General features: G+C 31.2%; 4 protein-coding genes and 1 long non-coding RNA gene across 7 annotated transcripts in view; 2 read left to right on the top strand and 3 right to left on the bottom strand.

Moving 5' to 3' along the window:
* Positions 1-22,581, top strand: part of mRpL54 (mitochondrial ribosomal protein L54) — a 48,499-nt gene that overhangs the window by 17,020 nt on the left and 8,898 nt on the right. The window lies entirely within an intron of this gene.
* Positions 1,377-3,954, bottom strand: LOC105675256 (uncharacterized). Its single transcript, XR_001101246.2, has 3 exons — positions 2,406-3,954; positions 1,962-2,180; positions 1,377-1,807 (listed from the first exon to the last, which is right to left on the bottom strand). It is a non-coding gene; the product is annotated as an uncharacterized lncRNA (long non-coding RNA).
* Positions 5,635-8,880, bottom strand: LOC136997098 (probable G-protein coupled receptor 139). Its single transcript, XM_067347382.1, has one exon. The coding sequence runs from the start codon at positions 6,612-6,614 to the stop codon at positions 5,817-5,819; it is 798 nt and encodes a 265-aa protein (XP_067203483.1). The 5' UTR covers positions 6,615-8,880; the 3' UTR covers positions 5,635-5,816.
* LOC105675252 (general transcription factor 3C polypeptide 3) lies at positions 6,420-20,311 on the top strand. 2 transcript variants are annotated; one of them, XM_067347370.1, is made up of 14 exons: positions 6,420-6,553; positions 9,470-9,630; positions 11,162-11,341; positions 16,064-16,231; positions 16,383-16,540; positions 16,717-16,991; positions 17,062-17,376; positions 17,532-17,838; positions 18,022-18,151; positions 18,273-18,521; positions 18,649-18,837; positions 18,911-19,225; positions 19,302-19,544; positions 19,614-20,311. In XM_067347370.1, the coding sequence occupies exons 4-14, from the start codon at positions 16,067-16,069 to the stop codon at positions 19,944-19,946; spliced, it is 2,679 nt and encodes an 892-aa protein (XP_067203471.1). In that variant the 5' UTR covers positions 6,420-6,553; positions 9,470-9,630; positions 11,162-11,341; positions 16,064-16,066; the 3' UTR covers positions 19,947-20,311. The 2 variants fall into 2 exon arrangements, with proteins under 2 accessions (XP_067203471.1, XP_012227671.1); XM_012372248.2 differs by lacking the exons at positions 6,420-6,553; positions 9,470-9,630; positions 16,064-16,231; ... (8 more) ...; positions 19,302-19,544; positions 19,614-20,311 and adding exons at positions 11,521-11,964; positions 12,032-12,229; positions 13,276-15,152; positions 15,411-15,796 and having other exon boundaries at positions 11,080-11,341.
* On the bottom strand, positions 15,158-22,343 carry LOC105675241 (uncharacterized). 2 transcript variants are annotated; one of them, XM_067347387.1, is made up of 6 exons: positions 22,202-22,343; positions 22,066-22,125; positions 21,815-21,841; positions 21,603-21,644; positions 21,398-21,506; positions 15,158-15,592 (listed from the first exon to the last, which is right to left on the bottom strand). In XM_067347387.1, exons 1-5 carry the CDS (start codon positions 22,297-22,299, stop codon positions 21,410-21,412), a joined length of 324 nt encoding a protein of 107 aa, XP_067203488.1. In that variant the 5' UTR covers positions 22,300-22,343; the 3' UTR covers positions 15,158-15,592; positions 21,398-21,409. The 2 variants fall into 2 exon arrangements, with proteins under 2 accessions (XP_067203488.1, XP_012227663.1); XM_012372240.2 differs by having other exon boundaries at positions 21,392-21,506.

Here is a 22,581-nt window from a genome sequence, read left to right on the forward strand (position 1 = left end):
TATGAGCCACCAAAGTTTTATAAGTTCTCATTTTTATTTTTTGTTTTAAAATTTAATTGCACAATTAAAATTGTAAGTTCTATTAGAGTATAGTTATTTCTATAAAGCTATATTATTTTTCCAATTCTGAATATCTCATAAAAACGGCTTTATTTTAGTTACTAAATTTAAACATTTAATTAACTTTAAGTATAAAAATTCTTGATTTTATTTCGTCACTGAGAAGACAAGTTCTAGTGGCACATTATCTCAAGTAATATCCACATTTTACTTAATTTTTGTATCTGTAGCTCAATCGTGCCTCTCGATTACATTGAGAGGACAAGTCACTTATACTCACTCCTTGTCGTTAGTGTGGCCGATTCGCACACTCACTAAAATAATTAATTTCAATAGACTCACATGTCATCTTTTAAAGCCCAATGTCGTAACCGCACCGTGCCGGTGGACAGAATCAACTTCGCCGATTGATCGCCCAGTTTGTGTGTTGTAACAAATGCGTGTTGTCACGTTGCGCGGCGAATAGTGACAACCACGTTAAAAACAATGGCTTAGTTTACACCGATTGTTTAGTACGCGTACCAAGTATTAAATCTGCTTCTTTGATTGGTGTAGATTTTACACTTAACAATTTATACCTATCAAAGAAGCAGATTTAGTATTTGGTACGCGTACTAAACAATCGATGTAAACTAAGCCAATGAGATTTGTGCCGCAAACAGTAATAATCGTGCTATAAGCAGTGAAATTTACTTTGTACAGTGGACAATAGCTTCCGGCTGTTCCCAATTTCCATTGAGACAAAACCGATTGTAGCCGAATAGATTTCTGGTAACGACCCAAGATATAGATTTTACTCCAACAAAACGATGTTTCAATTTAATGGTTGTTATATGAAAGAATATTAATGAGGCAACAAACCAACGAATTAATATGTGTAACGACAAACCCAGTTCAACTAGCAATACCGCGCTCGATACGATTTTACTACGGTTTGGTTGGGCGGAGTCCAAATTTGGTTGTGCAGAGAACAGAATAAATAAATAAATAAAAATTTTACGAAAAACATGATTATAACCAACGAGTGTCCTAAATTCTCTACGGTTTTTCCTTTTCTATAATTTCATAAAATCTGTATATCAAACGATCCACTGATCGTTTACAAATATTTCTAAAATTTTATCGATTGAGTCTCATGTTTAGGTCCAAACATTATCGCCGTGACTGCGCCAGGACGAAACATATGTCATAAATGAAAGTTACAAACATTTATTTTCACATCAATATACATTGATTAATTACATATTTGTGTACTACAATACATGTAAACAGTATGATAATTATACGTATAAGTATATATATATAAATTTTTAGCTTTTTTATAAAATATTTTGCGAATAGTACATGTACGTCATTAATGTAATATTGACAATTTAATTTGCTTTTCGATTCAAGATATAATAATTTAATTCTAACAATAAATGGATCAACATTTCTTTCAAAGTGTGTACTTGTCTACTTTCAGTTGCAGAACTGATAAACTTGTGATTCTGGTAATTTTTTTCCATGCACTATGTCGGTGTATCATATATTTTTTTTTATTAATACTATTAATATGTTTTAGTAGTTCTAACGTGCTTATTGACCTATTTATACTTAACTATATTTATGTAATGTTACTATTTGTGATTTTGTGGTCAAGAGTTTTAGAAATCCTTAAGAATATTTCTATTGCATATTGTTAACAAATGCAGTACCAAATGTGCCATTTCTATTGTCCAAGTCTATTTAAGCATAAATTTTAAACCTGTAACAAAATATAGAGTTATATTACACAAAGAATCTAGTACATTTTTTATCTTTTCCGTATTAATTTAATTGTAAGAATTGTAAAAATAATCGTAAAAAATAATAATTAATAATTTATATAATATGTGTATACCGTCATGTTTCACCATTACCTTATGACAATTGAATGAGTAAGTATCAATCGCACTGTTCCTCAAAATTTTTTATTGTACATCTTCCGTTCTACTATCTGAACGTTTCATAAACATGCAAATTAATTCTTTGCGAAAATTTTTTCCAGTTGCGCAGTAGAAAACAAAATTTGTTCCATAATTTATTACATATAAGAAACCGCTGATATGTAAATATATGTCAAAATTCATATACAATATCTGCAAATAAGATTATTAGCGTCATAAGTTATTATTAAAACATAATAAGCAATTACACAGTTTTAATATCAATTGCATTAAAAAAATTTGGTAATAATAGTAAAAATTTAAATATTAAAAAAAGTTAATTAATACTTTTTTGTAATATGTAAAATGTGTTTCTAAAGTAAAATAATTTTTTATTTGATAGTTGATTTTTCTTTAACAATAAATGTTAATACGTACTTGGTAGAGGAAACAAAGTACAAAGACGTTCCTAGGTGCATTCAAACATATGAATAAGGTTGAAATAATAACAAGCATTTTTGTGACTTCAATGTCGGACGTTTCATTGTCAGAACTTTGTGTGTTCTTACTGGAAGCAGAGAAACTTGAAATCATGTTTCTTCGGATACGATTTTGCTTGCGGATGTTGTATACTATTAGAGCATTAAAAATTACTATTATTATTGCAGGTAAGAACGACGTTATAATAGCATTACTGGTATAAAAAATCTGACAGATCATTATTGTCTCATCTATATTTAAATTCTCGTACGCTTTGTCACTTATAACAAGCCATAGAGAGACACAGTATAAAACTGCTAATCCTGCCAGTCCAATCACTATGATCATCGCTCGATTAACTGTGCACAAGAAGCGACGAAGTAGCGGCCACTTGATCACTGTATATCGTTGAACAGTAAAGACCACTACAATCCACACACTCAGGAAACAAAATACATTTTGCAAACAATTCAATAAGAGCAGCAACCAATTTTCCTGAGTTGTAATTTTCATGTTTCTAAACATCTTCATGTACACCATCACCAACATACCAATGTCGCTCATCGAAAGTGCACCCAAGTAGATGCTGGATGAGTTGTAACGTAGTTTGTGCAAAAGAGCACATACACAGATAGACTGTTGCCCAGTATACAAAGACCCATGAAAATCGGCATGTAGTACTTTCCAATGTGCTCAAGCACATTCAATGCTGGATTATGTTCGTTACTCATCCTTACGTATTGATTTTGAATTTGTAGCTTTGGTTGTTAACGAGATAAAAAGTAGAGTGTTTGACGTAGATTGGGTAAAACCTTGTGTCATACACAATGTCAAATAATTCCGTGTTAATAAAAACAAACTGCAGTTTGATTACAAACCAGTTGATATAAACCGGTTTGATTGAAAAATTGTCGGCGGGTTTTACCGTAGTAATATGAAATCGATACCGCCGTACGATTGGCTACAGCTCCGTGTATTGTTTTTTTTTTTTAATTTTACATAATATAAGTGCAATGTAGTAAAATAAATGTGCTGCTGTATTATACACTATAACTACGGACCAGTTCAGTTGTTTTAGGTCTATTCTAATAAGTCATAATATGCTGTCTGGCGCAAACATACTGAGCTGTCTGTCGGAACCAATTATCTGAAGTCGTGCGTCAGAGACGGGAAAAAAGATGTTTAATTTTTATGTATCTTCTTTCCTGTTATGACAAAGGACATATTTATTAAGTTTTTAATATTGACTCAAAATTCAACTACAACAATAGATGAAATTTTTGACGATATCATATAACAGCAGCACGAATTTCTGTTGACAAAGGTTTTTTACGACTTCCTTTATGTAGTTTTATTCATTTTTGTGACAATTATTAAACTTTATTTTTTATATTATAACATGATATTTAATGTAAAACGGTGTGTCACAATGATATCCATCATACGATAGGCGACATCCTACAGCGATATACGACTTATTGTAGAATAAATCTTAATAACTGTTACAATAACTTAAAATAACGTAATATAATTGCACATTAAGCTCAAACATTCATTGTACTGTTTTCAAGCTTATTTGTTATTTTTACAGCAGCAATAATTTTATTTATTTACATTATTAAAAATTTAAATTTAAATTTAAATTAAGAATTCTTCCTGCCACTCGGGTGTAAAATCGGATCTGATCTGCCAATAGGGTGTGAAATCTTTTATTAGAATCAAAGAGTAACATATAATATGGTACGTGGTAGCAAAAATTAATTAAACTTTTTGATAAGACAATTTTTATTAATTTTTTTTTATACAAACATCGTCAATTGTATATATGTTTTTAGTTAGAAACAATTTTAACTAATTTCTCTTTTAATCGTGTGATGTATGATTTCCAAATGAAAAAAGAAATTATGAAAATAGTTGCATCTGTTGATATCAGGAGTCCGTCAATTGTGTTGGATAAACATATATTCAGCTATTTTCAAAAATGTCGAAAAAATATATGTAAATGATGCATATTTAAATGATATGTGATACGTTAATTTTACCTTTCGAGTGCTATGGACACATATAAACATTTAATAAATTTATTCGACTTATATACTTGACACAAATAAAAATTGTCAATAAAAAAAATAAAAATTGAAAAAGGTAAAATAATAAAAATTAAGGTAGTTCCAACAATTGTCCAATTATTCAATTATTATTTTATTTTCATAATTGCCGGCACATATCGTTATTTACACGTAGAAAATACAGTCAAGGTGCATCAAACATCTAAATATGTTTGAATTTTTGTAACTCTAGTGTGTGACGTTTTATTGTCAGAACTTTGAGTTTTGTTATTGGATGCAGTGGAACGTAAAATCAAGTTTCTTTATATACGATGCTTGAGGATAATGTGATTACTATTAGAGCATTAAGAATTGCTATCATTTTTGCGGGTAGCATCAATATTATGCAAAATTCATCACCAATATATCAAGTTAGACAAATTCTTGAATTTTGCAATCTTTATAACAAACCATGGGATCGAGTATAAATTTGCTAGTCCCGCCAATCCAATTATGATATTTGCTTGGTTGACTGTGCACAAAAAGCGACGAAGTAGCGGCCACTTTATTTAAGATAATTTTTGTATCTATGTATCGTTAATTACACATACGTTTTAATAAAAAATTTTAATTAATTCTATTTTAATCGCATATTGTATGATTTTGAAAAAACAAAGGAGCAGCAAAAATAATTTTATACATATTTTTATTTAAAAAATTTGCTACTGTAATATACTAAGAAAACAATTTAAAATTAGAAAATAAATTAAAATTATAAATTATAAATTATAAATTAATGATTCATGTAAAATGTGTGTATGTATTTTGTGTGTGTGTGTGTGTGTGTGTGTGCGTGTGTGTGTGTGTGTGTGTGTGTAACATCATGTTTCATCATAATATTATTTTATACATAACAATTGAATGATTAAGTATGAATCGCACTGTTCCTAAAATTTTTCATTCTACATCTTCCCTTCTACTATCTGAACGTTTCATAAACATGCAAATTAATTCTTTGCGAAAATTCTTTCCAGTTGCGCAGTAGAGAACAAAATTTGTTCCATAATTTATTATATATAACAAACTGCTGACATATAAATATATGACAAAATTCATATTCAATATCTGCAAATAAAATTATTAGCGTCATAAGTTATCAAAACATAATGAACAATTACACAGTTTTTATATCAATTGCACTAAAAAATTTAGTAATAATAGTAAAAATTTAAATATTAACAAAAGTTTATTAATACTTTTTGGAATATGTAAAATGTGTTTTTAAAGTAAAAAACCTCTGTGTTTGATAGTTAATTTTTTTTTAACAATAAATGTTAATACGTACGCGATAGCTGAAACAAAGTAAAGCGACGTGGATAGGTATATTCAAACATATGAATAAGGTTGAAATGATAACAAGCATTTTTGTGACTTCAATGTGGGACGCTTCCTTGTCAGAACTTTGTGTGTTCTTATTGGAAGCAGAAAAACTTGAAATCATGTTTCCTCGGATACGATTTTGCTTGCGGACGTTGTATACTATTAGAGAATTAAAAATTACTATCATTATTGCAGGTAAGAACGATGTTATAATAGCATTAATGGTGCAAATAATCCAGATCATTCCTTCTTCAACTATATTTGAATTCTTGTACGTTGTGTTCCATATAACAAGCCAAAAAAATATAGAATATAAAACTGCTAATCCTGCCAATCCAATCACTATGATTATCGCTTGATTAACTGTGCACAAGGAACGACGAAGTAGCGGCCACTTGATCACTATATATCGTTGAACAGTAAAGGCCACTACAATCCACACACTCAGGAAACAAAATACAGTTTGAAAAAAACCATCCAATAAGATTAGCAACCAATATTCCTCATTTATGATTTTTATCTGTTTAAACCAGTTCACGAATACCGTCACCAACACTCCAATGTCGCTTATCGCAAGTGCACCCAAGAAGATGCTGGATGAGTTGTAACGTAGCTTTGTGCAAAAGAGCACACACACGGATAGAATGTTGCCCAGCAGAGAAAGACACAAAAAAATTGGTAAGTAATACTTTTCAATGTGCTTCATCACATTCAATGCTGGAATATATTCGTCGTCCATCTTTATGATTGATTTTGAATTGTTAGCAGCAGTTGTTAACGTGACAAACAGCAGAAATCTTGTGCCATACACAACGTCAAACTGTCCTTTAATAATATAAACTGCAGTTTTCCGGTTTGATTGAAATTGTCAGTGCATTTTTGCAATATAAATTTGTTACAGCTTTGTTTTGTTGTTAAAAATTTTAAATAATAAAAGGGCAATTTAGTAAAATATGTACTGCTGTATTATTTATCGTTACTGTAGATCAATTAAGCTTACGTAATGCTAATGTTACTAAGATATAAAAACATAATGTCATTACAGGTCAAACGTCAGTTATACACTGTACTATTTTTAAGCTTGTCTGGTGGTTTAAAGCTGACTTTATTTATATTATTAAAAATTAAAATTCATATTTAAATTAAAAATTCTTGTTGTCATTTATGCGCGACATCGAGCTCTCATGAGAATCGGTGAGTCACACATACAATATGATGTGGAAAAGTTAGTTAAATTACAAGTGGTAGAAAAAGTTAATTCAATTTTTTGATAAGACATATTTAATTGAATTTTTTACTTAAACATTATTAATTGTACAAATATTTTTACTTAGAAAAAATTTCAATTAATTTTTGTTTTAATCGTGCAACATATGATTATTAAAGTATAAAGTAAAAAATTATAAAGTAAAATAAAAAATTATTATTTAAATCAAAAAACAAAAATACTTATATATGTAACACATTTGTTACTTAATGAGCGTTATTCGTAAATATTGTTTTGAAAAAATTAAGTATTATATACGATAATTATGTCGTGTTTTATCATTATAATTGCACAATAGTATTACACCATTCCTCATAATTTTTCATCTCTATGACATCTTCGTTTTTTCTAATGTTTGAATGTCTGGTAAACATTGCGGAAAATTCTTTCTAGTTGCACAATAGACAACAAAATTTGTTCTGAAATTTGCTACATATACCCAACTACTGATACAGTAATTTACGATTGAATCATAAATCATTAGCAAACACAGGGCCGGATGTACGATTTTGTGGCCCCTAAGCTATGATCTTAAGGAGGCCCCCTCTTATTAACAAAAAATACATTTTTTTAAATCTTTTCTATACTAAAGAGGCCCCCTTATAATGTGAGGCCTCTAAGCTGTAGCTTATCTAGCTTATGTGTAGATCCGGCACTGAGCAAACATGATTATTATCGTTATATATCATTATTAAAAAAATATAAACAATAATACAGTTTTCATATTAATTAAATTTATATAATCTTAACAGTAAAGCGTAACATTTTTGTAGGCATATTATTCATACACAAACTTTTAACTTCTTAAAACTGTTGTATAATGCAACAAGGTAAATGTCTCAAGAATCAAACAATTAACAGGCAATTGTTTTTATTTTTATTTTTCTTTAATATTGTTTGAGAGTTTAATATTTATAAATAGTTATAATAACTCTTTTGTTAATATGTAGTCAAATATGTATGTCCGAGTGCTAGAGTATTTTTTTTGTTGTTAGTAAATATAACGCGCGCATGCTAAACATTAAGAATTCTAAAATAAAATTTTAATTTTAGACAAAAGTTAATTAATAACATTTCATGATATGTAGAATATTGCTTGCAGAGAATACATTTTGAAGGTAAAGAAACTATATATTTGATCGTTACATGATATTTAAAAAGTTTTTTGGAAGCTTTGTAATGAGATAAATTAAATTAGATTTTTTTATCTCACCATTGTTAATTGCAATTACATTTTTAATTAAAAATAACTAAAGAAATTAAATATTATGTTATATAATTGATATCGTGTTGAGATGCCGTATGATATAATTGATTTCGTGCTTCATCATTATAATACCTTGTAATAATTGCATGATTAAGCAACAATCGCACTAATTTTTGAAATTTTCCATCTCCATATTTTCATTTCTTCTAGTATCTAAAGTTTTCGTAAACATGCGAATCAATTCTCTGCGAAAATTCTTCCCAGTTACACAATAAAGAACAAAGTGCATTCCGTAATTTGCTTGCCATAATAATTGACTAATGAACCAAATAATGTCAAAAAGTTCATTAGAGATCTGTAAATATAATTATTATTGTTATATGTTATTATTAAAGAAATATAAACAATAATATAAATTTTATTTTAATTTGATTAGATATTAAAAACTATAAAAAACTTTGAATTTTGAAAACAACTAATCAATAGCTTTTCATAATTTATAAAATGCACTTTTAGAGTAAAAACAATTCTGTATGGTCTGTATTTTTCAATTACAAATATTAATACATACACCATAGAAAATGAAAAAAGAGCAGACTTGTAAAGGAGCATTTAAACATATGAATACACTTGAAATGATAACAAGCATTTTTGTGATCTTAATATGTGACGCATCATCGTTAGAACTTCGTATATTTTCATTGGAGGAAGCGGAACTAAAAATCAAGTTTCTTCGGATACGATTCTGTTTACGAATGTTGTGCACTATCAAAGTATTAAACATTACTATTAACATTATGGGTAAAACAAACATTATAATAGCATTAATGGTCCACCACCAGTACTTGAAGTTCTTTTTAACCTTTGCATCAAAATACTTTTTACTGACAATCTGTATAATAAACCATGGAAAAGAATATAAAACAGATAAACCCGCTAGTCCGATCACTACGATTTTCGCTCTGTTGACTGTGCACAAGGAATGACGAAGAAGCGGCCACTTGATTGCTATATATCGTTGAATAGTTAAAGCTACTACAATCCACATACTCAAGAAACAAAATAATATTTGTAAACCAAGCACACAGATCATAAATCAATCTTTGTGATTTATTTTTAGTATCTGTTGGAACCAGTTTTCGAATTCCATTACCAGAACACCGATGTCACTTATCGCCAGTGCATCCAAGTAGATGCTGGACGAGTAGTAGCGTAGCTTTGTACAGAAGAGCACATACACGGATAGACTGTTTCCCAGCAGACAAAGACACAAGAAAGTCGGTATGTAGTACTGTTCGATATGCTCAATCACATTCAATGTTGAATTATTTTCATCGCTCATCCTTGCGTATTGATTGTAAATTGTTTGCAGAAGTGATTAACGAGAAAAAGCAAAAAGCGTATGAGCGTAGAATGGATAAAAATTTGTGTCATACACAATAATCTGGAAAAACTTTATAACATTTTTTATCAATTTATGATATTGATCTAGTTAAAATATTTGTTCTGTAGATTGCACATCGCACATATAACATGTTAATTTTATAGCAATTAAATAGATTTTTATTTTAAAAAAATAATTAGGTAATAATTAAGTAATACAAACCTATTTTTTGAACTGCAATGTAGTAAAAAAATGTATTCCAGTATCATACATTGTGACGACAGATTGATTGAATTTTTATAATAACTGTTACAATATTTTGAAAACATAATATAATTTCAGATCAAACACATCAGTTATACATTGTACTGTGTTCAAGTTTATCTGCTAGATAGAACTGGTGCGTTTTTACTTAACAGGTTAATTAAATTTTTTACAATGACACAGGTTAATTAAATTTTTTTACAATGACATTCTTAATTACATTTTTTATTTAAGTATCGTTAATTATAGACGTATGTTTTTAATTAAAAATATTTTAATTAATTTGTTTTGACTGTATAATTGATTTTTGAAGGATAAAGAAACAACAATAATTTTATATACTTATTTTTATTAAAAAATATTTTCTATTGTAATATACTGGAAAAACAATTTAAAAGTAGGAAAAAAACTAATATTATAAATTAAAACTTATAGCTACATGATGCGCGTTATTTAAATAAAGCCTGATTAGTAAATTAAAACTATACACTTAAGTATATATATATATACAGATCTTTTTATAAATAAATCAATTCTATCTATGATAGCATTTTTTTTACTTGCTGATCGGATCTTATATAAAAAACGTATCTCGTACTTATAATACAACGTACTTATAATACGTAAACGTACTTATAATACACGTATTATTTAATATGAGCGTTATTCGCTAAACACTTGTTTAAAAAAGTGAAATATTATGTGATATGATTATATTATTATAATTGATGTCGTATTGATATCATATAATATAATTGTCGTACTTTAACATTATATTACTTTATTATAATTGCATGAATATATAAAAACACACTGATTCTTATAATTTTCCATCTTCATGATTTCTTTGTTCCTTGTATTATCAAGCGACGTGGCAGCGTCGCGACGCCAAATGCAAAATTTCTTTTTATCTTTGTAAGGTTTTTTTTTTTTTTTGTCTGAATGTTTCGTAAACATATGGATCAATTCTTTGCGCAAAATTCTTTCCAGTTATGCAATAAAAAACAAAAATTATTTCGTAATTTATATTATATAAAAAATCGCCAACAAAAATTTGCTAGAAATTATTTTAATAATATCGAGATATAATCTTGATATCGCACGCACAGATTTTATTGATAAGTAAAATTGATTACGTCGATAATATCAATGTTTCTATTTTAGTTCCATCTAAATGATGGCGCTTCCACATTGGAGTTCTGCTGGCATCAGCAGTTCAGCAGTCATTCTAAAATAGGTTATTTAGTCTAATAACAAGAAGCTATTGTAACTGTTTACTTTTTAGTTGAACAATTAATCAAGTTTAATAATTTAATCTCGTGGAAGTACAAAAGTTCTACACAGGTAAATATTAGCAAAATATATATTTTAGAATATAAAATGTTTCTCACTCTCTTTTGTAAAATGTAACATGTAGCAATAGCAAAATTAATAATAATATTACAATTACATGTAATAATAGTTAACTCGTGAAATATTATAAATGCAAAATATGTAATTTTGTTATATGTGCACAATTGAAGGACACATCGTGAAACAGTTATGGAATCTAATAAAAGTGAAGTGAATGATATGAAAACAACTAAGAATGTTTCGATGGAAATAGAAGTTGAAAAATCGACTGAAAATGACAACTTAGTTATTAGTGACAATAGCACTGTAGCACCAGTGATAATAGAAGAGTTGGATGAAAATGCTATTAGCTCAATGGATATGGATCTAAATGAATTTGTTGAAGCACAAGCGTTACAAGTACAAGAAGTGAAAGAAATTCCAAATTATACAGGCTCTTCATCATGTAGATCTAACAAAGATATAGATACTGAGGATCAAGAAACATCTCTAACACCAGATGAAGAAGATCAATTAACAAAACAGTTCTTAAATGGAGAGTTGACATTTAGTGAATATTCATCGAAAATGGATCAGGATATAGATATGGAAACATTAGAAAATGATAATATCAGGTATGATTCGACAAATATATTATATTTTTTTTCAAAATTTTGAAATTATTTTTAATCCTGCTTTTAGAAAAAATACAGAGGTTGATTGTGTTGCTGTGCAAAAGATTGAACAAAAACCACATAAAACAAGTAATGTGCAGGTGCGACAGAAAAAGAAAAGACGTATTCTGCCACCAGTTTTACAAGGACTTATGGGAGAAGCAAATTTAAGATATGCAAAAGGAGAAGTAGATCTAGCAGCTCAAATCTGTATGGAAATTATTAGGCAAGTTCTCTTAATGTATTACATTGGGGTAATACATTTTAAAACAATAATATATAAAAGGAGCAGAAAGCCTATGCTGAATGGACGTGCAACTTTTATTTTAAATCAGAATTATAACATTAACAAATGTTTCGACCTATATTAGGCCTTCATCATTGTTTTACAAGATATATAAAATTTTAATCGCTGTTTTGCATGTTATTAAATTTGTCCTTTGCTCGGTGTCATGTTTAAAATCTTTAGTTCTTATGAGAGTCGATAGAACTAGTCGAAGAAATAGCAAGGAAAGAAAGGAAAGCAATCATACATTAGGAAATAAGTTGATTCCTTCTTCTCCTTCCCTCCTTTCCAAAATTTCCCATTTTAGGCCCAAGTGTTTTCTCTACCGGACCTAACAACAGCTCTCTAGTTGACTTTTTACTAAACATACTGGTCACTTTTATTTTAATCGTTGACGGCTGAAGATCTACATTTTATTTCATTAAACTAATATACAGTTTGAGTCGTCGAGAGGAGCTCACTATTCCTCTCTTCAATTATTGGAAGCATCGAACACATCAAGAAAATGTATATATATATATATATTTTTTTTTGTTAAATTTATTAACTTCTCTTATATTCATTTGGTTTTCTATTTTTACTTCCGGTCAATTTTATTTTATTTAAGTCTTGAATTATCGGAACTAACTAACATGATCAAACATCCAAAATTGAAAATTATCGTTGCGATTCTCATAAGAACTAATGTTATGATTTTAAACATGACGCCAAGCGAAGGACAAATTTAATAATGCAAAACAGCGATTAAAATTTTATATATCTTGTAAAACAACACTGATGAAGACCTGATATAGCTCGAAACGTTTGTTAATGTTAATATTCTGATTTAAAATAAAAATTGCACGTCTATCCAGCATAGGCTTTCTGCTCTTTTTATAAATTATTGTTTTAAATTTTGAGGCCTCTTTGATAATTATTGTAATACATTTTATTTAAGTTTTTATTATGAGAACTGTTTAAGAATCTTTTCATTATTATTTCTTCAGACAAGTGCCAAGCGCTCCAGAACCATTTCAGACGTTAGCTATGATCTATGAAAATGATCAACCAGAAAAGTCCTTGCAATTTGCTTTAATAGCCGCGCATCTCAGTCCTAAAGATGCCGATCAATGGGTGAGATTAGCTAACTTGTCATTGGAAAGTGGCAATATAAAGCAAGCGATAACATGTTATTCCAAAGCGGTTCAAGCCAGTCCAAAGGATATAAGTTTATACGAGACGCGAGCGCAACTTCAAGAACAGAACGGAGATAAAAAAGCATACTTACGAGGATATACGAAATTGATTCATCAATTGGAAGCTGAGGATGGTGAATATATAATGAAATATGCAAAAATATTAGCTAAACGTTATATGCAAGAAAGTAACAACGAACAAGCATTAGAAGCAATGGAAACTGTTTTTGTCAAATGTCCTAATCTCATTACGTTGGAGGAGGTTAATATCATGACAGAATTGTTAATAGCACTGAAGCAATTTAAGAGATGTTTAGATATATTGATTAAATATACAGATATTAAAATACGATATAAGAATAATAGGGACACAGAAGGAGAGCAAACGACCAAAGAGACAAAAAAATCTGAGAAGGAAGAAGAATTAAATAATTTGAAAGGAAAAATCTTGTCTCCAACAGAAAATCAAACTATTGATGAAATAGAATCTTGCGATGTGCCGGATAATGTGGTGGTTGACTTGAAAGCAAAATTTCTCATAATTCTTATTGAATTGAATCACATTCAGATAGCTGATGAACTTTTGCCTACATTTTACATGCGAGAGAATCCAGAAATATCTGGAGATCTTTTTCTAGATGTGGCAGAAACGCTAATGGACAAGAAAGAATTCCACCGTGCATTGGTTTTGTTGGATCCGTTAGTTGAAAGTACAAATTTTAGCTTAGCTGCTGTTTGGCTGAGACATGCGGAATGCTGGGTGGGCTGCGACGATGCAGACAAAGCTATAAAATCTTACGAAACTGTCCGGAAATTGTCACCGCAGCATTCGGGTGCGAAACTAGCTTTAGCTAAGCTTTATAAGACGAAAGAATATTATGATAAGGCAATAGAAGTGCTTTACCAAGATCCTGAATCGGATACGTTGGATCCTGACGTTACGTATCAAAGAACTTTACTACTTTTTAAAGTGGGAAGGTACGAAGAATATTTTTCGTCAGGAATGTTGCTTCTTTCAAGACATTGTGTTAACATAAGAACAAAGGTTGAATTGAAGGCATTGGCACGCGCAACGGGTGTTCGTCAGCGAATTGATAGCTTGCAACTGCGTCGTTTATCGTGCGGGGAAAAGTTGGAAGATGAAAACGCTCCAACATTTATCGATAGCGCGAAACCGAGTGAGAAGGATGAATTTCTACTTTTTCTACAAATGTGCAAACTGGCATGTAAATTAAAGAAGTATGGTTTCCTTCAGAGAATATGTTTCACCGCTTTGACGTCGAAGAAATTTAAAAATAGGAACTCTCATATAATCTTTTTATGTTTAATTTCTTGTATTCATAATAAGGATTCGTTCTACGGATACAATATCGTGCGGGAATTTGTACGTGTTTGTCAAAGATCGAACTCGTGGAATTTATTGAACATAATTATCCAGAGAGCAGAAGATTTGAGGCACAACAGATTCATAATGCGATTACTTGGACGAGAGGATGTGTTTTCATATTTGCATATCATGCATGCAAATAATTGTCTTGTTTCGGGAACATACAAATATGCTTTGAACAGTTACATTTCTCTCTTTAAAGTGTCACCTAGTGCATTATTAGCATTGCTGATAGGCGTCACACAATTACAAATGGCATGTCAAAAATTATCAGCTAAGAAAAATCAGCTTGTAATTCAAGGTAACTATATTTCTTACAGCTATGTATATATTTTTAGAATTTCTATGTAAAAATAGATTACATACACATACACATTATAATTATTCTAAATTATGTACCCAGAATTTAACGGAATATTTTAATTAATAGGATAAGAATTGATTTTGAAAATTGCTGTTTACAAAGTTTAGCATTTATACCAACACTTGATACAATAATGATGCAGTATACTATGATTATAACATATATATTCTTCTGTAATGAAATTTTCTTCTCCAGCGTTAGCCTTCTTCAAGAAATACATGCAACTACGTGGTAAAGAGGGTCAACAAGAAACATATTATAATATGGCGCGAGCGTTTCATCAAATTGGATTGCTACCATCCGCGATTCACTTCTACAAGTTGGTCCTAGAAGAAGACCCGGGAGAGTTGGTCAAACAGCACGCAAATCTTTTGGACCTAAAGAAAGAAGCAGCTTTCAATTTACATCTCATATATTTGCAATCCGAAAATTATCTTCTTGCCAGAATGTATCTTGAGAATTATATCACTATTTAAACTTGAAAATTGACTCATCTAAATGTGATACTAATGTACTATTTATATTATATTAGGTAAATATTTCAATTTTTATAGAAAAAATAAAACTTTTGTTACAACAAAGATATGCTTATTATTTAATCTGTATTGTTTAGCTACCTATTAATCGCATAAATTGCGTTCAATGCAGACACTGAAACATTTATGATTAAAGTTTAATAAAATATTGTGTGACGTGAATGGAGCACATTTGAAATTTTCTATTTTTGTCATATTATTTGTAATGAAATGTATTTTTGTTATTGCTACATGTTTAAAATATTACACTTTTTATGCGTATAATCTTGAAACAATGTAAAAATTTGACTAACTTAAAAAATTTTTTTTAAGATAATGGCTACTAGTTTAGAAGCTAAAATTGAATTTAAACAATTGTGCGATATTTTCGAAAATATTACCAAGGCACATAAGGCTGACAAAAAAACGCAAATCTTGCAAACATTTATTGACAAATGTCGAAATATTAGCAACAAGCTGAAAAAGGAATGTCCTGAATCAGTATGTATTATGCCGATATATATTATTGACAATTTGACAATGTATTGCAAAGTGAATCATTAAAATATTCATGTTTAAAAAATAATTATTTCATACTTGTTTAGAATAGAGCTAAGTCATATTAGCACGATTTAATTTAATTTTGTCTTAGGATGCATCGCTGTATCCGATATTGAGATTAATATTACCTAATCTTGAACGAGAGCGTGGACCACATAATTTGAAACAAGCCTCGCTGACAAATGTTTACGCCGACGTGTTTGGTTTTGCAAAAACGAGTGACACTTATAAAAAATTGGCAAATTATCGGTCAGTAATTGTCAAATGATCAAAATAACATAAATTGAAATGTTCACTAAATAGGTCAGAAGAAAAGCTTGAACTTTGAATGAAATATTTTATATGAACAAATATCGGTTTAAACACACTCTACGTATTTAAGTTTTTTTCAAAGCTTTCACCAAAGTGCAATAATTATATTTTAGAGAACCTACGCCAGGCAAATTCACAGGAAATGATTTTGCTGATCGAGCTTATCAAATATTAGACAAAAGATTCCCTCGAACAAGCACCGGATTCACGATTGAGCGGGTGAATAGATTCCTCGATGACATCTCCGAGAAAAATGCGACGAAGCAGCGAAAGGTTGAAACATTTAGAGTACTTTTTCGGCGAATCACGAGTTTCGAAATGAAATGGTTAACACGAGTTATTCTTAAGGATTTACGGCTCGGTGTAGGAAAAGAGAGGATACTGCAAAGTTCGTAATTTTTTAGTAACAAACGTACGTTGATGTATTGTAAAAGACTAATCAATTCGTTCGTTTCAAGTTTATCATGAAGACGCGAATGAGAAGTTTCTCGTAACGAACGATTTACGCGAGATTTCTGACCAGCTGCATGATCCGAGGACGAAAGTACAAAGTGGCATACAGATATTTTCGCACTTTAAACCGATGCTCTTGGAGAAATGCAGCATTGAGAATATCGACAAGTTATTTCGGGGCAACGACTTGTACTATGCACAAACCAAATACGATGGCGAGAGATCGCAACTTCATATGAAGGATGGCAAATTCAAATATTTCACGCGTAAAGGACACGACATTACAGCGAATCCTGGATACGGGGAGACTGGATCTTCAGGTATGTAATAGGTAAAAAATATATTGGGAACAAATTGAATGCAAAATATGAAAATTGGCTGAAATCGTTATTGATTCTCACCAGTAAATAATCCAATGTTGAAAATCGAATATTTAATTCATTCACAAAACTGCGACAATTTCTGATACTTGTAGGTTTCTTGACCAGTGTATTTACACGGTGTTTGAATCCGAATTGTTATTCCTTTATATTGGACGGCGAATTGATGGGTTGGCATAAAGAGAAACGAATGTTTGGCACAAAAGGTATGAATTTCGACGTCAAGAAGCTATCGAAGAACGCACATCATCAACCGTGTTTCGTCGCATTCGATGTTATTCTGCATAATGACATCTTGCTTGTTGACAAGCCTTACAAAGATAGGCTGAAACTGCTCAATGATATATTTACCGAAGAAGAAGGTTCTTTAATTATATGTCCACATACCTCAATTTCGAATAAGTAAGACAATTATCATTATAATAGCTAATAATCTTACAGAAAGCTTGTCTTTTAGAAAATTTTATCAAATTTGAATATTTATGATCGAAGAATTTCTTCATGATTGACTTTTTAATTAACGTTTTATAATTAAATCACTTTTCCTCACAAATATAAAATTAATTAATTCTAATGATTTTTAAGGGAGGAATTGATAAAGGCATTCAACGACTGCGTTCGTAATAAAGAAGAAGGACTTGTCGTAAAAAAGTATAATGTAAAATATAAACCAAATGTCCGAAACGGCAGTAATTGTTATAAAATTAAAGCAGAGGTAAAACACATTATTAATCTTTCATATTGTTATTTCTAATCTTTAAGAAAAATTATTTGCGATAAAAGTATTTGGAAATATTGAATATTTGTAGCAGACACATTGAGATATTCTTTTGCAGTATTCCGAGAATTTAGTACAAGATTTAGACTTGATTATACTTGGCGGTTATTATGGAGAGGGGAAGTACACAGGAATGATTAAAAGCTTCTTGATGGGCGTTGCCGATCCATCGTGCAATGAAGGAGAAAATCCGTCGCGATTTCTCTCTGTCGTATCCGTAAGCACTGGAATAGACGATCAAACGTTGCACGATCTCCAGAAAAAGTTTTGGATTAAGGAATGTCCTAACGGTGTCAAAGGTCCCAAAGTAAATGTCAATCATTATATTACTATGTAAATCAGATACTTTTTCTCAACATTAATTAATACATCTACTTCAAATTAGCTTCTTCGTTAAAAAATTACATTGTCATTTATCGTTCCGTCCTTCATAGAAGAGTCTGCCGGACGTATGGATTCATCCAGAACATTCTATGATCTTAACGATACGGGCGACGGAAATGATACGCAGCAGTGAATATCCGACTGGATACAGTTTGCGATTTCCCAGAGTCACGTGTATCAGAACGGATAAACCGTGGTACAGTCCCGATACTACTTCCGAGCTCCTGTCTTTAGTCAAAGTACGCTGCTGAACGATATAACTACGCGACGGAAATAGCCATTGTAATTTACGACGCTTACATTATTGCTTAGGACAAAGGAATGATCCAGAAGTTGAACAAGCGAGAGGCCACTCTGGACGACATCAACGAAGCGCCAGTGCCTAAAGTACGAAGGACAGCGACGCGAAGCGAGCCGGTTGGGTATGTATACAACACGTACAATGTGTACAGTAAGCGAATAAAAGCACTCACGCGATTATTGGACGGAAAAGAAATTTGCGTGGTGAACGGCACCGACGAATTAGAGAAAGAGCAAATTGAAGAAATACTGCAGCAGCACAGCGCGCGCGTCGTACAGAATCCGAGGAATACAACTTTCTGCGTGATAGTCGGCAATGATAAAACGGTAAGGAATATTGCCATCCCTCGCGCGGCTTCAGATTTGCGATTATTACAGAATGCGCGTAAATTATTCTTTTCAGATGCGAGGGAAGGAAATGGTGAATAGTAAAAAATACGACGTTGTAACTGTGGATTGGTTTAAACGCATCACCAATCAGTCTGATTTATCTTCACTGGGTGATTTCTTACCGTGGGAGTTATTAAGCAGTCAAGATACTACTAAGCAGCGACTTGCGGATAACTTTGATGAATATTATGATAGCTTTATGATTGACGCGGATGAGGAGAGTCTGAAGCGCTCGTTCGACAAGATTGCAAAATCGGTAATTTTTATTTTACAAAATAATTATCAAAAATGATCGCGCAAATCTAACTTTGCATAAACCGTTTAGCTTGCAGACAATCAGCTTACTGTTGAGCAGGGAAAAGAAATGGACGAGGAATTGTTCGATGGAAATGCGTCGCCGTACTCGCTGTTTAGGGATGTAATTGGATTCTTTGAAAATCCATCGTGCTGTGCCAAATTCAAATTCCGCTTCATGTCGGGGACGATCAAAGATAATATCGACAATTCTGTTACACATGTTTTCGTGGATGACAGCGAAGCAAATACTACTGTGAGGAACTTGGAAGCGTCTTTAAAAATTGTTAAATGTAAATGGATCGAGGATTGTTTCCGAAATCGCCAAGTGTGTGAAATCGCGGACTACCTGATCGATCGTTAGATCTATTACTATCAGCGATGAAAAAGAAATATGCACCAACAGTTTGGTAAAATATAAAGAAACGTTACATGTATATTTTCGACGGAAACATACGATATATTCATGGAATCGTTTTAACTCACATTTTCGTGAAGCACTGAGAAACTAGGTACTAGGCGGAGTGACAGTTGGACAGTTCGCTCATTTAACATCTTCCCGTTTCGAAATATTTCTTCTTGACTCGGGCCGCCACCCTTGCCCATCTCGTTTTATTTCATTGGAATGCGCGCAAAATACGAAGCGAAAGAGACGCAGCTGCGACGTTCCTCACAAAGCCTGCCATTCAGAGAGATCTCACATAGATTAACGTGAAAAGATCGCGGAAAGATTTAAGATGCATCGAAAAGCGCATGTATGCAACGTTACGAGCGAGGGATATAATTTTTCTCCGATTTCTTTGATTTCACCATCAATCTCTATTATGCTTCCAGATTTCTAAGAGTTATTTTAAATTTTTTTAAATTTTATTTTAAAATTAATATTTATTTAAAACATTTTTAATATTGGAAAAAATTCAATAAGTAAAAAGAAGAATAAATCTATGTATGCTTATGTATGTACATATTATATAAAATAAATATTTCTGTTTGAAAAAAAGTTAATTTTACTTTATATACATGTTTACCACTTTGCTAAGCGATGAATATGATCCTGTCACTCTTAACTCGCGTGATTGAAAATATATTACACATTATACACGCGGCGGTCACGCCGTGAGGCCATCTCGTTAGCAACGAAATGTCTCGTTTACCGGGTCAGTATAAATAATATATGAATATGACTGACGTTCTGCCCGCGCAGGATCTACTTATAGACTCTTCACCTACAGATGGGACGCGTATTAATCGAGTTTCAGATTTTCGGAGCGTGCGACCGGGCGTGTCACTTCTGCAGTATGTCGAATTTATTCATAGAATCTCACAGCTAACTCGCCAGTTTCCAATTATACGTGGTTACTCGTAACTTGTCTATCGCACTCCAAGATTATGCATAATGCCAATTATACATACGCTTATATGTAACAACTTCTCCATATCGCGAATCATCGAAACATATGATTTGATAGGTTGAAGCACATCTGTCTGAATCAACTCTTGGCTGTTACAACAAAATATCTCTCACTTAAAAGCGAATTAGGTATAACGCAGAACGTTTAGAGTTTTGTCTTTTAATTTAGACATCTGTGTATATAATTAAGACAAGCACTTGACACTTTTTTTACAATTAATAATAGAAAAAGAATAAATTGATGAATTTTAATCAATTTTTAAGCAGTTTCGTATTTTCTTCAAATTTTATATTTATTCTTTGATGCGATTTTTATCGATTGCTAAATAAATCGTAAAAATGTCCTGTTGATGAAGGCTACTTTAGATTAGAAATCTTACAGTAATGCAAAAAGCTACCTTTACCGTTTTTCTGTTTCAATAAGAATTTCTTCTGATGCAACAACGACTTCTTGCACAACTGCGCTTAATATATTCATTTGCTACCACTGGAATCGTGTTGTTATCTTGTATCCTAGTAAACAATTGTAAAATTTAATTAATTTCACATTATACACTACAATTAAAATGCAAATTATTCAAAAGCAATAGAAATTAATTAAAAACTCACATTGGTTTTTGGCATCCACATGGATAACGTTTGTTTCGCATCCTGTAATGAATATATAAAAGAAGAATCAATATTGTTATTTTAATAGCAATACAATTTTATTTTTTGTTATTGTAAAATTTGTTTCTAAATTTTTTCGATGTGACTAATATTTCATAGATACAAAAAAGCGACATTTTCAAATTGAATGTTTAGAAATTTGATCAACTCACCCTTCCACGCATTTGCATCTGTCCGATCTAATACATGGGAATTAGTACTGCGTGTTATTCATTTCAATAATATCAGAAGTATGATATCGCCAGTCATACAAAGCGTAATTCTCGCCAGGAATATAATTTTGATACACTTCTCAGCGCACTTATATTTACTACATGCTTTTAAGATTGTGACTTTGTAAGAAATAAGTTTTACTGAAATAAAAACATTAGGAAGACGCGCATGTATGACCAGCGTGACTCACTTTTCACTTTCCTGACTTAGTAATTCTCTCATTCTGGCATCGCACACACAACTTTTCTCACTGTCGGACGAAAACAGAATTATTTCTGACGTCATTATTCCTCTTTTTGTCCGGTCCATATGTTGAAAACGCTTACTTTTCTTTCAAGAAGCTGACGTAAAGAAATAGCATCCCGGTAAATCCGATAATGAACTTTCCGAGATACCAAGCGAAATCGGTCGTGCAGTGCGGCATCGCGAATATCCCGAGCCGCTGTCAACAATTTGGCTCACTTGATATAATTCGATATTTTGATAAGGTTGATATTAACATTTTTATTACGCGAAGCGGTTTCGCACAGAAACAAATGATAAACTTGTCTTCTGATGTGTCAAAAATCTTGGCAAGTTGCAGACGCTGGTTTAAACTAGCGATGTGTTTGCAATTTTTTTCGATTGATCGAATAAGTGTAGAATCGATAAAAATTTGATACAAGCCATCACCCTGAAACTACATTCGTGTTTTTCAGCATCCTTT

This window comes from Linepithema humile, chromosome 1, assembly GCF_040581485.1.
Source record: "Linepithema humile isolate Giens D197 chromosome 1, Lhum_UNIL_v1.0, whole genome shotgun sequence".
NCBI lineage: Eukaryota > Metazoa > Arthropoda > Insecta > Hymenoptera > Formicidae > Linepithema > Linepithema humile.

What these genes read in the sequence shown, in the direction of transcription:
- LOC105675241 (XM_067347387.1), bottom strand. Translation starts at nt 22,299, where the DNA reads ATGCCGCACTGCACGACCGATTTCGCTTGGTATCTCGGAAAGTTCATT. An exon ending in GTCAGCTTCTTGAAAGAAAA is followed by an intron (nt 22,126 to 22,201) that starts GTAAGCGTTTTC and finishes TTCGTCCGACAG; the next exon opens with TGAGAAAAGTTGTGTGTGCG. An exon ending in TGTGGATGCCAAAAACCAAT is followed by an intron (nt 21,507 to 21,602) that starts GTGAGTTTTTAA and finishes ATTGTTTACTAG; the next exon opens with GATACAAGATAACAACACGA.
- LOC136997098 (XM_067347382.1), bottom strand. Translation starts at nt 6,614, where the DNA reads ATGGACGACGAATATATTCCAGCATTGAATGTGATGAAGCACATTGAA.
- LOC105675252 (XM_012372248.2), top strand. Translation starts at nt 11,540, where the DNA reads ATGGAATCTAATAAAAGTGAAGTGAATGATATGAAAACAACTAAGAAT. An exon ending in TTAGAAAATGATAATATCAG is followed by an intron (nt 11,965 to 12,031) that starts GTATGATTCGAC and finishes TCCTGCTTTTAG; the next exon opens with AAAAAATACAGAGGTTGATT. An exon ending in ATCTGTATGGAAATTATTAG is followed by an intron (nt 12,230 to 13,275) that starts GCAAGTTCTCTT and finishes TTATTTCTTCAG; the next exon opens with ACAAGTGCCAAGCGCTCCAG.